This window comes from Copadichromis virginalis, linkage group LG7, assembly GCF_057382275.1.
Source record: "Copadichromis virginalis isolate Kocher_CV1m ecotype Utaka linkage group LG7, C_Virginalis_male_GT1.1, whole genome shotgun sequence".
NCBI classification, from domain to species: Eukaryota; Metazoa; Chordata; class Actinopteri; order Cichliformes; family Cichlidae; genus Copadichromis; species Copadichromis virginalis.
The window spans coordinates 44,321,367-44,338,320 of NC_140624.1; the positions used below are offsets into that span (position 1 = coordinate 44,321,367).

At 39.4% G+C, this 16,954-nt stretch overlaps 1 protein-coding gene across 1 annotated transcript in view; it reads left to right on the top strand.

The window, feature by feature from the left end:
- sppl3 (signal peptide peptidase 3) overlaps window positions 1–8,185 on the top strand; it is a 39,352-nt gene extending 31,167 nt beyond the window's left edge. Inside the window, exons 8-11 of the mRNA XM_085463569.1 lie at window positions 2,160–2,323; window positions 3,837–4,027; window positions 4,186–4,295; window positions 5,313–8,185. Coding sequence (XP_085319695.1) covers window positions 2,160–2,323; window positions 3,837–4,027; window positions 4,186–4,295; window positions 5,313–5,384 — 537 coding nt within the window. The 3' untranslated portion in view covers window positions 5,385–8,185. The remainder of the gene's footprint in view (window positions 1–2,159; window positions 2,324–3,836; window positions 4,028–4,185; window positions 4,296–5,312) is intronic.
- The last annotated feature ends 8,769 nt before the right edge of the window (window positions 8,186–16,954 follow it).

Below are 16,954 nucleotides of genomic sequence, written 5' to 3' on the forward strand. Positions count from 1 at the left end.
GCAGATCTCCAGAGCAGAACAACAACTTTAATAATGGCAGAGACTGTTTTAAAAGTGTGCCGTCATAACGCCACCCATTCATTTCTGAAGTCCTGATTGTGAAGCCTCAGGTTGAGCATTTCTGCTCTCTCGCTTCCTTAATTGTAAAAAACCCCCCACAAAAGTGACAAGGACAAGTCTGACTGTGAAGCCACATGCTCATTTTCTATTGACTTGTGATTCATACCACAGAAATTCCTCTATGTTGAAACAAGCCACGACGAAGATTTACATAACAGGCTTAATTTTCTTAATTATTTATTTTCGTGTTCAAAATTACCCGAAATGATTGACTGAGCCCTTCAGCTCAAGGAAGGTGTATACAGGCATAAAGTCAGAAAGCAGTTTTTTCCCTTAGACCTCTATAGGACCAGAAGTCTTTTTGAAATTATAGCCATCACTATCTAGTCGCCTTCAGATAGATTCCAGGATTAAGACACTTCCCACGTCTGCACTGGCTTCATTTTTCTGACCCGGTAGCTGCATCCATATTTTATATTAGACAGTTGTCTATCAAAGACATCTGCAGTTGTGGCTTCAGCAATGAGAAAGAGTCAAGACATATATACATAAAAATATATATATGTGTATGAAACTGGCAGTGATTTCTAAACAGACGATGCAGCACTTATTAAAATCTCTTGAATTAAAACTTATTAAACTACACCTCTGGTATGCAAAGACAGAACTTACAAACAAGTGTCTTATGATCGAAATACTTATGGACGTAGTTGTATACTTGGGTGACATTCGATGTATATATAAGAAGAGAACCTGGCCAGTTTATTGGAGGACCACTATTAAAAATGTTTCAATCTGTCAGTATATGGCTTTAAATGAAAAGGAAGGGACAGAAAAAACAACCTTCATCCATGTTATGAAATCTGTTTGTTTCGTCTACCTGGAAGAAAAATATCGGTCAATATCTGAGATTGTGGCAGCACAGTGGCACGGTGATTAGCACTGTTGCTTCACAGCAAGAAGGTCATGAGTTCAATTCAACCACCTGTTCGAAGCCTCTCTGTGTGGAGTTTGCATGTTCTCCCCCTGTTTGCATGGGTTCTCTCCAGATACTCCGGCTTCCTCCCATAGTCTAAAGGTGAGGCTATTTAGGCAAACTGGTGAATCTAAATTGCCCATGTAAGTGTGACTGGTTGTCTGTCTCTATGTGTTAGCCCTGCAAAGAGCTGGTGACCTGTACCCCGCCTCTCGCCCTGTAGTAGCTGGGATAGGCTCCAGCCCCCAGTTCATGTTCAGGAAGAATTCAAAATTAACTTGATGACAGCCCTATGATTTTTTTTTTTTTTTTTTTTTTTACAAAATACAATTTTTTGTTGATTTTATTTTGTAAAGCACTAAGGAATGGGTTAAATGTGCATGTCTGCTGTCCACTGATGAAGCCGTTTGCTTTTCCCAGAACAACCAGCATTTTGAAAAGTGCTTAAAAATGGTCAATTGTATTTTGCGCTAAGTACAGACATTTTTACACCAGTATTGAGTGTTACCCTAATTTAAAGCCAAGTCAGTTGCCTTTGAATTTGACAAATGCCATAAGCACCAGAATCGGAAAGCAGTACAGCAGCAGCTTTGCAAACAAACATGCCGCTTTCCTTCAGATTTATAGAAATTTTAAATTCACATGGGTAAAAGGGTAAGGAAAGCTGAGTGCCATATACATTTCATTTATGGCATTCAGTAGAATTTCCATTAAATACATCAAAGTGAGCACACGCTCTTGAAGAGTCTGCCCTGTCAGCTATGACTGAAGAGCACATAATGCAAACACACAGTAGTCAGACATAATCTCCTGAGACCGGTAGCTTTGTCTTTATTAAAGAGCTGTTATGAGTTGCTCTGTCAGAGTGAATTAAAAGTGCATAAATACTGATGGTGCCTCTTATCAAAACTTGGGCATTGACAAATTTATAAGCCGTCCCTGCTGTGGAATTTCCGTGTTACTTAATATCAAACTGGCTGCAGCCATCTTCTTTTAAGTGGGATTTTCTTGCTTTTCATGCCATAAACATTGTGTTTTGAGTTTTATGAGAAAAGTCGCAACAGTCACTTTGGGTTGTGGTGAAGCCTGATAAGTATTAACAGCCGGCTCTCTTTCTTTCCAGGTGTTTTTCTCAGCATACATCTTCAATAGTAATGTGATGGTCAAAGTAGCCACTCAGCCTGCTGAAAATCCCATAGATGTTCTGTCCAGGAAGCTCCATTTGGGGCCGGGGATGGGCCGTGACGTACCCCGCCTCTCCTTGCCCGGCAAACTCGTCTTTCCCAGGTAATGCTGCTCTCAATCATAAAGCAGTGCAGTGTGTGCTTGGTACACATTCATTTGGGATCACCGAGTCGTTTGCTTGTGATCAGCCTCTGCGTGTGCATGATGTGTGACCTTTATTCAGTCACTGATGCTCACTTCATCACACCGCTCAGCTTTTTGACATTTAAGTTTGCTAAATGTTACCGACCCTTGAAAAGACATCTTTCAGGTCCCACGAGGTGAATCCTAAAGTATTGTTATCTCGCGGCTGTTGGTGTCGCCAACAAATTTACAACACCTTCAGGAAACAAAGGACAAACATTTTAACTACCTCTTAAGATCTGCCTCAAGATTAATGCTAAAGGGTACATCCTAATAGCTGAAACTGTCAGTGAATTAGTATACCAGTTTGTGGGGTTTGTTTGTTTGTTTGTTTTTGTCCCTTTGTCACAATGAGTATGTATTCTTTGTGTTGGATGACAACCTAAACATGAACTTAGACACCGTCAGACAAAACACGTGCTTGTGCTTCAGAAAGGTTTGATATGTTATGTTTTCCTCGTACTCTGCTTTGGAGTTATATTGATTAAGTGAGAAAACAGCTGTTAATGTTTTATTTCCTGCCATAGAATGAGTTGCAAACATGACCTTGCTGATTCTCTATACCTCCATTAAAGGATTGAATTGCATGAATCGAGTCCCTGGATCAATATTAGTTTGATGTTTTCCCTTTTCCTTTTTATTTTTTATTTATTTATTTATTTATTTATTTTCAGAATTGCATATTTTTCAGGATATGATGTGAAATTTTTTGCCCCGTCTTGCAATGGTAAACAGTCCTTACAAATGGAAACTTGGAAACCGAATCTAAACCCAGATTTGGACCAATGCCAGAGGTTAATCATCTCCAGCTATAATTTTGTTGCATGATCCTGCTAGCAAACTAAACCAATCACATATTCTATCTTACTCTGCATAACTTTCTTTACTGAGGTAAAATCAAGTGAAGCTCAAGCCTCAGACTGCATTAAGTGCTCCATTTTGGACAGTTTTTTGACTCTTGTATTATGTCAGAGAGGAGATATACTTAATATGGTCCATGGTCTCCAGCGCAGCAGGTCAGAAGAAACTAGGCTTAAAGGTAGAGGAGCCACAAGTGCCTTCCAGGTGTAGGTTGAATTATAAGTTAAATAAAGATTATTATTATTATTATTATTATTATTATTATAAATAATAGCTGGTAATAAGCAGTTCTAGGGCCCCTTTAAAAATGAGTGTGTTAGTAGCACTAACAGAGCTGCAGTTAACATAATACAGCTGAAGCTGACACCTAAAGCTGTCAGTTCCTTTTCTGTTTCAGTGATCGTAGTAACCACAGTGCGGCTACCATGGTGACTGACTTTTGGCCGATTTCAGTCTGATATTTGCTCAGGACCTTGTGTTGGCTTTAGCCAAGTAGTGATGAAATGGAAATAAAAGACACAGGAATTGATTTGCCATCATTTCTTCTTTTTTGCTCTTTGCTCCTGCGCAGTTCCACAGGAAGTCACTTCTCGATGCTGGGAATAGGAGACATCGTGATGCCAGGGCTGCTGTTATGCTTTGTCCTGCGTTATGATAACTACAAGAAGCAAGCGACCGGGGAAGTCCCAGGGCCCGGTAACATGTCTGGACGCATGCAGCGCGTCTCCTATTTCCACTGCACTCTCATCGGATACTTTGTAGGTAAGCAATCAATGAAGGGATGGATAAGGTCAAGGTTATATTGTCTCAGTGTTAGGCAGTGGTGAATTTTTGTTTTGTTTTTTTTAAGCTGTGACCTTTCAAAATGTTTTGTCTTAAGTATTTGTGACATTTCTGACATGTTGTTGATGTTTCCTCAGGACTGCTGACTGCCACCGTGGCCTCCAGGATCCATCGTGCTGCACAGCCCGCTCTGCTCTACCTGGTGCCCTTCACCCTGCTGCCTCTGCTCACCATGGCCTACCTGAAGGTATAATAACAGCCATGGACTGTGGCAAAAATCTAGCTGTTGCAGTTCTGATTTAGAAATAACAAAAGAAAGAAAGAAAGAAAGACTACGTGTGGGGGGGAAAAAATAAGCTCTTTGCTTTGTGCTGCTTTTAGAGAAGTGTGAATCTAATTGTTAAGTGAAACTATAAACTGCACTCAATTTCTATAAATGGTAACATTTTCTTCGAAAGTGCTAAAGGCTTGCCCATGTTGTTTAATAAACTGGTTACTGGGACTTTAAACTAAGGAAAATCAGAAGACAGTGATAAAATGTCAGCATGCTTTTTCAACGCACATTCATCTGACTTCAACAAGAAACTCATACTTGTGTATTTAAAGGTTCAGTCAGGGTTTATTTAACAGAAAAAACTCGTCATACTCGTGTGTGTGTGTGTGTGTGTGTGTGTGTGTGTGTGTGTGTGTGTGTGTGTGTGTGTCTTCCAACAAACTAATGCATACTCTTAAACTTAAAATTAGTCCATTTAAAAAAAAAAACAAAAACAACAACAGCATAGAAGCAGGCGCCACTTTGTGGAAGCCACCATGTTGGCCTGCCATCTTGAATAATACAGTGTTTGAGATGGACATCGCCATCCTGCCGATAGTCTTTTAGGTATGTTGACCTAACCCTGCAAAAACGGCAGCGCTTACTGACAGAAAGGTTCAGGATACGCTCGATAACTCACCTCAGTATCACTTTCATGAGACAGAAGTGAGCTTCACTGAGTCGTTGCCTCGTATCAGACTACTTTCACAAAGTTTTACAGCCGCCTCCTACATAGAGGTGGACACCTGGCATATTGACACCTGAGGTAAACAGAGGGATGAACAGCAGCGAGAGTTGTTTGTCCTACAGGGGCCACCGTAGCTTACGCAGTTGAATTGGGAGGGGTAAGAAAACAGAATTCGGTTGACTGCTGTCTGCAATCTACTGACATTTGAGTGATTCGCTTAAAGACTCGTAACTTGTGTTTGTCTTGGTGTTTGTGGCCCACAGGGGGATTTGCGGCGCATGTGGTCTGAGCCTTTCCACACTAAGTCTAGCAGCTCTCGCTTCCTAGAGGTATGATACAACTTGGGACAAGCGACCAGCACGGAGAAGTTTTTTTTTTTTTTTTTTTTTTTTTTTGTTGTTGTTGGTTTTTTTTTTTTTCTCCCTTAATTCGAGGGAAGGAGAGAGGGCACACTCACAGTGAGGCCATGTTGTCATCACTCGTTCATGCTTTCCACCAATCTTCTGAGAAAACCCTCCGAAGGGACACCAGTGTGTGGATCACAACGCCCCGACACAACTCATCTTTGGTCCCTATATCCTCCCTGTTTCATCTCTGCTTCCTCTCTGCTGTTTATTTCCTCTTCACTACAGCACATCCTGCCCATGCTGTTTTTGTTCTGCCCCCCCCCCCCCCCCCCCCCCGCCCCCTCCTTTTTCACACGTGTATAGTTGGTCTCATTTGCCACTTCCCTCACATGGCCTCGTCTCATTCGTCAGGCCTCTTCTCTGTCTGCAGTTTCCTCCTTTTTCTACGTCTTTAATTTCCTCTGCATCTCTTTGTCTATGACTCAGATGAACTCGAGGGCAAGGCCTCCCCTCCCCCCTTTTTGTGGACTTGCAGTTGTGAGACATAGCAGGGGTTTATATATATTTTTTTAGCATTGTCGTGGTCATTATTATTAATATTGTTGTTATTATTATTATTATTATGGAACAACTGAAAAAAAATGGAGTTGAGGTGGAGTATTGCAGCGGCACAGGAGAATGCCCACGAGCAGCGACACCGTAAAGGAGAAGAGTCTTCCCCTTCCATCCGTCTGCCCTCATTCACCTTAGCTTTCTCCCATCTGTTCCACCATCGCTCCATAATGGCTTCTCCTCGGCGCTCCTGCTCTCCTCTGACACTCCCCGCGAGCTCCTCCTCTCTGTTCATCTGCTGTCCTCATTCCCCACCCTCACAGATAACTATGTATTTTATTTAGAAAAGTTTTATTCTTGGCATATACAGAAATGATGCATTATAAATTGTTAAGCTGCCTCCTCCCCCCAGCATCGGCGGGTGGGGGGCGCTTCTATTTGTATATATGTGTACACATGTATTTGCAGTATCTTGAGTTTGTATTTGTGTTTGGGAGCATGTTGAACAGGGTGGGAAACTGACGCCAGCCAACAGCCGAATTTTTGGTGAATTTTGACTGCCAGCTGCGTCGACAAGCAAGCGTCCATCTATTGGAGACAGTTTTCTAAATGTTTGTCGACTTGTCCAATAGAATCAACAGATGGATTTTTGTGTGTGTGTGTGTGTGTGTGTGTGTGTGTGTGTGTGTGTGTGTGTGTGTGTGTGTGTGTGTGTGTGTGCGCGCGCGTGCGCGTGTGTGTGGTTTAAAAAACAAAACAAACAAAAAAACAATTTCCTTTGTTACTGATCAATTGCAAAGTTAGTTTCCTGTTCTAGTGTTAAAGTAAGTGTGTGTGTGTGTGTGTGTGTGTGTGTGAGAGACAGAGAGAGAGAGAGAGCAGAACAAATGAGTGAATGGTTGTTTTACATGGGTTTTAATTTGAAATCACGAACACTGAAGTTTAGAAACAGCGACAATAGTCAGGTTTGCATTGAGCTGGATGTTCAATCAAAACTTGCATGAACTTTTACACAGAACTCACCAGAGGTCATTTTTTCTTCGGACAGGTGGAAATGTAAAAAGTGTTGTTTTTTGTTTGTTTCAAATAAATGAATGTTGAAGTAACTTGAAGGTATGCTACGTTACTTTTATCCTGAAACTACATGTTTCAGTGATTTTGCACATCCCAAATTTGCACCTTTTATATATGACCTTGAAAATACACTTCTTTCCAGAATACACAAGTCTTTTTGTGTTTTGGCAAAAAAAAAAAGGAGGAAAGGAAAAATCAACAACAAACCACAAAAAGAACAAACCAAACGAAACATCTGATCTGAACTCTGTAAATGTCAGTGTTTGACCTCAGTCGATGAAAACCTGACTATTGTGAGAGTTTGAAATCGAAGCCTGCTGCAGAGGAGGGTCATTGGATATGAAGGCTTACTGAGATTAAAGTAGCTACAGATTAAAGGTTTTGTGGATGGATGGTGAATGTGTATGCGTGTGTGTTTGGACCTGTTTGAATCCATTGAGCTGAGTCATGAATCAGTCACACCATTCAGAAATCAGTGAAATAATTGAGGTTGAAGCTAACCCACAGGATGTTTTTACTGTCACCATTAACTGATGTTTTTTTTGTTTTGTTTTTTATTTTTCTTTTGGTCTTTCCACTGTTTTGTGGTGCTTGTCAGTTAATATCTAATGTATACTGGAAAGTGTGTGATTGAAGATGTCTGGATGCATTTTGCTGGCTTTTTGGGTTTGGGGTGGTGTTTTCTTTTGTGTTTTCTTTTTATTTTTATTATTTTTTTTTTTTTACTTTTTTATGCTACCTGGCCGTGCATGTTAAGTGTACAGTGTATCATTTCTCAGACTGCATTAAACAGGGCTACTGCAGTGCTGAGCTCTGCTGGCCAACACGGAGACATTGGACCTATGAACTCCTGTCAGTGGGTAGTACAAAGGCTGCAGGTCAGAAGGACTTTGATTGGTCAGCTCTGACTGAAAGTTTTGACCTGAGTACTGTCTGCTTCGGGATTTCTGGCAGTTTGCTCATTGCAGTCGTCATAACTGACATCATGGATCTACACCCCCCCCCCCCCCCCCCTTTCACCTCTTCATGGACAAGGCAGAAAATATATAGATTTATATACACATATACATACCCGTGTGTGTGTATGTATATGTGAATATATGCATAACTAATGATCTTGGGGGGTTTTTTGTTTTGTTTTTTTTTTATTGAAATTTGTTTTGTTTTTTTTAGCCCCTCTGTATTTTTAGTTTAGTGCTTTAGGTTTTTTCTTTTTCTTTGTTTTTTTTCTTTCCATCTCTCTTCCCCTCCAGCAGAGCACACGAGCTCTGTCGGTTGAGTTGATATTACGGCTGAATGGATTCTGTATAGAAAAATGGTGAATAAAATAAATTAAGAACTGTGTAGTGAAACATGAATCCTGAAGCGCTTGATCTAAAAACACTTTGTCTCCTTTTAACCCCTCTTCCCCGCCCCCTTTGCTCCTCTCCCCCCTCATTCAGGATTCTGCTGTAAATAAACATGACTCTAACTGTAACACGAGTGCATCTCTTTCTTTGGGTCCATCTCCTGTGTTGGTTTGTCATACATGATCGGTAGTGCCATTGAAGAAGGGGGGGAAAAAAAGGTTGTGCTTCGACTTAGGTAGCACTTGATTAGGCACACGTTAAATACAGGGTTGGTCCTTTTTGACATGAAAGCATTACACAGTTTTTGCACATCCATGAGGCAAATCTCATTTCATCCCAAATGTGCTTCATTGGAGGTCATTCAGTACAGTGAACTCATTGCCAAGTTATGAAACACTGAGGTGATCTGAACATTGTGAATGGGTGTGTTATCCTCCTGGAAGCAACCATCAGAAGATCAGTGCACTGATCCTAGTGGGATAAACACGGTCACCACCAATACCTCAGGTAAGCGGTGGTGGTTAAATGATGCTCGGCTGGTACTAAGGCGCTCAGAGGGTTGCAAGAAAATCTCCCACACTATTACACCACCACCAGTTTGAACTTTTGATGCAAGGCAGGATGTATTCATATCCCAAATTCTGATCCTACAGTCAGAAAGTTGCAGAAGAAATTGAGACTCATCAAACCAGGTGAAGGTTTTCCAATACTGTCCTGTTCTTCATGCGAGCCTTAATTGTAGCTTCGGTTTCCTGCTCTCAGCTAACTGGAGTGCTACCCAGCGTGGTCTTCTATGGCTGTAGTCCATCACCTTCAAGGTTCGACGTGTTGTCCATTCAGAGAGGCTCTTCTGCATACTTCAATTGTACTGAACAGTTATTTGAGTTGCTGTTTCCTTCCTATCAGCCTGAAGCAGTCTTGCTATTCTCCTCTGACCTCTGATAATAAAGCATTTTGTCTCAGAAAGCTGCAGCTCACTGGATATTTTCTCCTTTTCAGACCATTCTCTGTAAACTCCAGAGATGGTTGTGCGGGAAAACCTCAGTAGATCAACAGTTTTCTAAAATACTCACACTTGCCTCATAGAAAGTTCAAAAGTTACTTAAATCACCCTTCTTCTCCATTTCTGATGCGACAATTTGAACTCCAGCAAGTGATCTTGGCAATGAGTAAATCCACTGAATTGCTGCCATTTTATTAACTGATTGGGACAGTTATACAGGTGTGCCTAATAAAATAGCAGGTGAGCGTAATAAACGTTTTCCTATGCAACAATTTTACATGACATGCTAATATTGACTAAATAATGGGTGTCACACTTTTCATCAGCTCTGTGGTGTAAATCATCAACTCACACCAGAGATGGGTGATGAAGGCATCAGCAGTACAACCAAGTAAAGGTAACGTATATCACTGGTGTCAAGCCAGCCTCCAATTCGAGACTTGCAGTCAAGCCAGCCTCCAGTTTGTTTTACGTTCCCTGTGTATTCAAAGTATTACGGGAATGGATGTGGAAACCGGATTTCAAAATAAAAGCCAACTTCGAGTGAATTAACAGATATGTTAAGAACATAATAACATATAATTTAGGCTTTTTTTTTTTACAAACTCTAATGTTAGATCTATATGACACAGCCTTGTACCCTAATTGTGCCCTGTCACTATCAAGGCCATCTTATTTTGGATTTCAAAGTAAAAGCCCTGTGAATCTTCATTTTTGAACTACTCTTTCAATGACTTAATAATGCTCTTAAAAGCAAAAGTCGTATTTCCAAATACTATTTGAACTTTATATCAACACTTTCCAACCACAGTCTTTTTACAGTGATACCATATCAATATCAAGTCAGTCTGATTTTGCCTTTCATAGTAATGGCCCTTTGAAATTGTCCATAATTGACTTAATCTTCTAACGATTCAAAATGCTCTAAAATGAAAAATTCTTGTTTCCACAGGGTAATTCCACCTTAGATCAACAGTATACAGCCCCACAGTGATACCATATCAATATCAAGTCATTCTGATTATGCCTTCCAAAATAAAAGCCTTTTTAAATTGTCCATAATTGACCTAACTTTCAGTGATTTCAAAATGCTCTAAAATGGAAATTTCCTGTTTCCACAGGGTAATTCCACTTTAGATCAACAGTATACAGCCCCACAGTGATACCATATCAATATCAAGTCATTCTGATTTTGCCTTCCAAAGTAAAAGCCTTTTCAAATTGTCCACAATTGACCTAACTTTCAGTGATTTCAAAATGCTCTAAAATGGAACATTCCTGTTTCCACAGGGTAATTCCACTTTAGATCAACAGTATACAGCCCCACAGTGATACCATATCAATATCAAGTCATTCTGATTATGCCTTCCAAAATAAATGCCCTTTCAAATTGAGCATATACGGCCTACTTTTTTGACGATTTCAAAATGTTCTTAAACAGAATTTTGCTGTTTCCACAGGATAATTTCACTTTAGTTCAACAGTATACAACCTCACGATGTTACCATATCAATATCAAGTCATTCTGATTTTGCTTTCAAAAATAAAAGCATTTTCAAACTGCCCATATCTGACTTGATCCTGGAACAATTTCAAAATGCTCTAAAATGGAAATTTCCTGTTTCCACAGGGTAATTCCACCTTAGATCAACAGTATACAGCCCCACAGTGATACCATATCAATATCAAGTCATTCTGATTATGCCTTCCAAAATAAAAGCCTTTTTAAATTGTCCATAATTGACCTAACTTTCAGTGATTTCAAAATGCTCTAAAATGGAACATTCCTGTTTCCACAGGGTAATTCCACTTTAGATCAACAGTATACAGCCCCACAGTGATACCATATTAATATCAAGTCATTCTGATTTTGCCTTCCAAAGTAAAAGCCTTTTCAAATTGTCCAAAATTGACCTAACTTTCAGTGATTTCAAAATGCTCTAAAATGGAAATTTCGTGTTTCCACAGGATAATTCCACTCCAGATCAACAGTATACAGCCCCACAGTGATACCATATCAATATCAAGTCATTCTGATTTTGCCTTCCAAAGTAAAAGCCTTTTCAAATTGTCCAAAATTGACCTAACTTTCAGTGATTTCAAAATGCTCTAAAATGGAAATTTCGTGTTTCCACAGGATAATTCCACTCCAGATCAACAGTATACAGCCCCACAGTGATACCATATTAATATCAAGTCATTCTGATTTTGCCTTCCAAAATAAAAGACTTTTCAAATTGCCAAGATACGACCTACTCTTTTAAAGATTTCAAAATGCTCTAAAAGTGAAAATTGCTGTTTCCACAGGATAATTTCACTTTAGGTCAACAGTATGCAACCTCACGATGTTACCACATCAATTTCAAGTAATTCTGATTATGCCTTCCAAAATAATGGCCTGTTGAAAATGCCCATAATTTACCTAACTTTCAGTGATTTCAGAATGCTCTAAAAAGGAAGATTTCAGTTTCCACAGGGTAATTTCACTTTAAATCAACAGTATACAACCCCACAGAGATACGATGTTAAGATCAAGTCACTCTGATTTTGCCTTCCAAAATAAAAGTATTTTCAAATTGCCCGTAGACGACCTACTCGTTTAACGATTTCAAAATGCTCTTAAATTGAAAGATGCTGTTTCCACAGGATAATTCCACTTTAGATCAACAGTATCCAACCCGACAGTAAAACCATGTAAATTTCATGTTGGTCTGATTTCGCCTTTCAAATTAATGGCCCGTCGAATTTGTCCATATGTGATATACTCTTTCAATTATTTCAGAATGTTTTAAAAATGAAAATTGCTGTTTCAACACATATTGGGTTTTCATTGAAAAGCAAAATCAGACTCAATTGATTATGACAGAATTGAATCATAAAGATGATGTAAAAGGAAGCTGAAATTGCCACTAGGTTGTAATTGATAGTACGTTTATATTTTAAGTCTGTGGAAAGATGTCATTCTAAATAAAGAAATTACAAACAGCTTGCAAACCAACCATGACATCTTTCCACAGACTTAAAATATAAACGTACTATCAATTACAACCTAGTGGCAATTTCAGCTTCCTTTTACATCATCTTTATGATTCAATTCTGTCATAATCAATTGAGTCTGATTTTGCTTTTCAATGAAAACCCAATATGTGTTGAAACAGCAATTTCCATTTTAGAGCATTTTGAAATCACTGAAAGTTAGGTCAATTTTGGACAATTTGAAAAGGCTTTTACTTTGGAAGGCAAAATCAGAATGACTTGATATTAATATGGTATCACTGTGGGGCTGTATACTGTTGATCTAAAGTGGAATTACCCTGTGGAAACAGGAAATTTCCATTTTAGAGCATTTTGAAATCACTGAAAGTTAGGTCAATTATGGACAATTTAAAAAGGCTTTTATTTTGGAAGGCATAATCAGAATGACTTGATATTGATATGGTATCACTGTGGGGCTGTATACTGTTGATCTAAGGTGGAATTACCCTGTGGAAACAGGAAATTTCCATTTTAGAGCATTTTGAAATTGTTCCAGGATCAAGTCAGATATGGGCAGTTTGAAAATGCTTTTATTTTTGAAAGCAAAATCAGAATGACTTGATATTGATATGGTAACATCGTGAGGTTGTATACTGTTGAACTAAAGTGAAATTATCCTGTGGAAACAGCAAAATTCTGTTTAAGAACATTTTGAAATCGTCAAAAAAGTAGGCCGTATATGCTCAATTTGAAAGGGCATTTATTTTGGAAGGCATAATCAGAATGACTTGATATTGATATGGTATCACTGTGGGGCTGTATACTGTTGATCTAAGGTGGAATTACCCTGTGGAAACAGGAATGTTCCATTTTAGAGCATTTTGAAATCACTGAAAGTTAGGTCAATTGTGGACAATTTGAAAAGGCTTTTACTTTGGAAGGCAAAATCAGAATGACTTGACATTGATATGGTATCACTGTGGGGCTGTATACTGTTGATCTAAAGTGGAATTACCCTGTGGAAACAGGAAATTTCCATTTTAGAGCATTTTGAAATCACTGAAAGTTAGGTCAATTATGGACAATTTAAAAAGGCTTTTATTTTGGAAGGCATAATCAGAATGACTTGATATTGATATGGTATCACTGTGGGGCTGTATACTGTTGATCTAAAGTGGAATTACCCTGTGGAAACAGGAATGTGCCATTTTAGAGCATTTTGAAATTGTTCCAGGAGCAACTCAGATATGGGCAGTTTGAAAATGCTTTTATTTTTTAAAGCAATATCAGAATGTCTTGATATTGATATGGTAACATCGTGAGGTTGTATACTGTTGATCTGGAGTGGAATTACCCTGTGGAAACAGGAAATTTCCATTTTAAAACATTTTGAAATCACTGAAAGTTAGGTCAATTATGGACAATTTAAAAAGGCTTTTATTTTGGAAGGCATAATCAGAATGACTTGATATTGATATGGTATCACTGTGGAGCTGTATACTGTTGATCTAAGGTGGAATTACCCTGTGGAAACAAGAATTTTTCATTTTAGAGCATTTTGAATCGTTAGAAGATTAAGTCAATTATGGACAATTTCAAAGGGCCATTACTATGAAAGGCAAAATCAGACTGACTTGATATTGATATGGTATCACTGTAAAAAGACTGTGGTTGGAAAGTGTTGATATAAAGTTCAAATAGTATTTGGAAATACGACTTTTGCTTTTAAGAGCATTATTAAGTCATTGAAAGAGTAGTTCAAAAATGAAGATTCACAGGGCTTTTACTTTGAAATCCAAAATAAGATGGCCTTGATAGTGACAGGGCACAATTAGGGTACAAGGCTGTGTCATATAGATCTAACATTAGAGTTTGTAAAAAAAAAAGCCTAAATTATATGTTATTATGTTCTTAACATATCTGTTAATTCACTCGAAGTTGGCTTTTATTTTGAAATCCGGTTTCCACATCCATTCCCGTAATACTTTGAATATACAGGGAACGTAAAACAAACTGGAGGCTGGCTTGACTGCAAGTCTCGAATTGGAGGCTGGCTTGACACCAGTCAGATATCGAGCAAAGAAAAGACTGTTTTTGAAGTCACCCCCCGCTGAATTCCAATATACGGCGTTTAAAAGAAACCACTGGAGGAAACGTCTGTGTCAGCATCCTGTAATATCCACAAGGTCCACTGGCAGAACAGAAGCCAGCTAGAGTTTTGGTCAAAGTAATATACCACATATAATGTGTGCCGGAGTCTTCACCCAAGCCTCTGCTCGCGTTTATGCGCACCCTATGGGCGCAGTGATGTGGTTTGCAGGTGTAAATTGGTAGAAAGAAAATAGTTCCCGTGTGAAACTGCTCACAGTAAGAATAGTGGATTATGATTTCTATTTTATGATGTACACTTTGGAGAAATACTTTAGCTAACAAACCTAAAAAAAAAAAAAAAAAAACTTACAGGTTTTCCCATTTACGTTAGATAAAAATAAAGAAAAATATATTGTCAGCCTAGAAACAGAAATTTCAAGCCATTTTTAAGGCAGAATGCATGCACTGGTGATAGATTCTGGCGGTTTTCATATGCAGCTACAGAATCGACCCCATATCTTCCTATCGAAAATGAAATTTTCCATTAACTATCAGTTGCATAATTCTCTGCAACATGAACATCGCCCAGCAGATGGCAGCAGAGCACAAATATCTGAAAACCCTATGACACCAGTCAGTTATGAAAGGTTTTTACTCCTAAACTCAGCGTGTGTATTTTCACTTATTGGCCGATGTTATAAGCTTGTTTTCCATTGTATATGAGCAGCTTTCACCCAATGTATCAACACGCAGATGAGCCGCAGCGTTTACAGTTCACATTTTCACAGCCAGGCTACATTGGGAGGAGCAGAAAGCTGCAGAATCAAACAATCAAAGAGAGAAATCATCCCTTGATTAAGCAGTTAACAGAAATGAAAGGTGTGCTCTCATCAAAGTACAGTAATTGGTTCCTGCAGGGCTCTGTAGGGAGATCTTAATGGGGGGAAATGGCTGCCTCAATGACAGACCAAAGACGCTGAGTCAAGAGTTTACAATAATGTTGAGATCTTCACTCCGTGCTTGTGTCTGTAGTGGATGTGAGGCATTTTGTCTGATCTGCTGTGGCAGATCAGCGCTAAAATATTTGAGTACGAGCAGGGTCAGGATTGAGCTCCAACGTTTATGGAGAGGAAGCCAATTTACTCTAGCAGGGACCAGTAATGAAAAGATGCTGGTGTAACATTTGGCTGAGGTTTCGTGCTAAAAGAAACGGCTCCATATTGAGTGCTCGTCATTGCTTAAAGACACCCAGAAGACCTTCAAACTGCCATACAGATGAACAGGCCGACCCACTGACTGACTGATTGACTGGCTCGGTGGATAGGTGGATGGTGTGGATGGTGAGGGGGTGGATGAAGGCCAGGACACTGAATGCGTGGCTGGGGGAGGTTTTTTGGGGGGGAAGGTCTCTGAGGTCAAAGCAGGCAGGGTCCATCCCCCTCCACCTATTGGCCAGAGCAATCCACGATTCCTGCACAGCTTTGAAGCCCTGAAGTGGACAGAATTCCACCACAGTCATGGGGATTGTAGCATGTCATTTGTAAGATATTTTGGCGAGATGGTCCTAAAACTCGGGAAGCTGGCCCTTGCCTGGAATGCAGGGTTTTGTATTTAGAGGCGCTCGTACCGCTCTCTCCTTTTGATCCTAAAATTAGAGACATGCAGATCAAGACACAGTCCCAATTAGCCAGCAACTGCTGTAGGAATCAATCCTTTGTTTTAATTTATGGGGACAGAAGATCAATAAAATCCAATGAACTTTCAGGATATTTGTCTAGTACTAAGTGTGAAAGCTGCACATGAAATAGAGACAAATGTGGATATAAGCCTCGCTGGTGTGTCTTAAGGAGTGCCAAACACAATTCATATGAAAGGTTTTCCAATAATATCAAAAATATTTGGATGAATTCTGCACAAGAGTTTTAAAAAACAATGCAAAAGTCACGAAAAACAGATTTGATTGGGCTTAACTAATAAAAAACAACAACAAGCCTATATTAATCTACGCAACACTGTCAGTATGTATATTAAACTGAGTATAAAGTCTATATGTATTCATTGTCCATCTTCAGAGCTTCTCTGTTTCAGAGGTTGATTGCACTTCCTCAGTCTGCACGGCACATCTGAGCACACATAGTAATTTCACCTATCATTACAGGAAGACTCATCTAAGCAGTAAACATCTAATGAGGGAAAGCTCATAATAAATTTCAGAGTCAGTAGCAGATGAACTCATCCAGTGCGGGTAATTTAAAAAGTGCTGGTATTCATTGGCAGTGGCCCCTTAACTCATTTTAATGGCATAGAGGTTCCTTCCCCTTCTTCTTCTCCTTCTTCTCCTCTCCTCAAACCAGGCATTCCTGGCTTGTTTAAATAAGGCCTGCCTGCCTGCCTGGGCGGGGGTGGATTCCCCTCTGGCCCTTTGCCCTTTGACCTAATGTGCATTCCGTATGTAAAGTGAGGAATTCCTCTGAAGTTCAGCTAATGGGGTTGAGTTTTTTCATCCTTTGGAC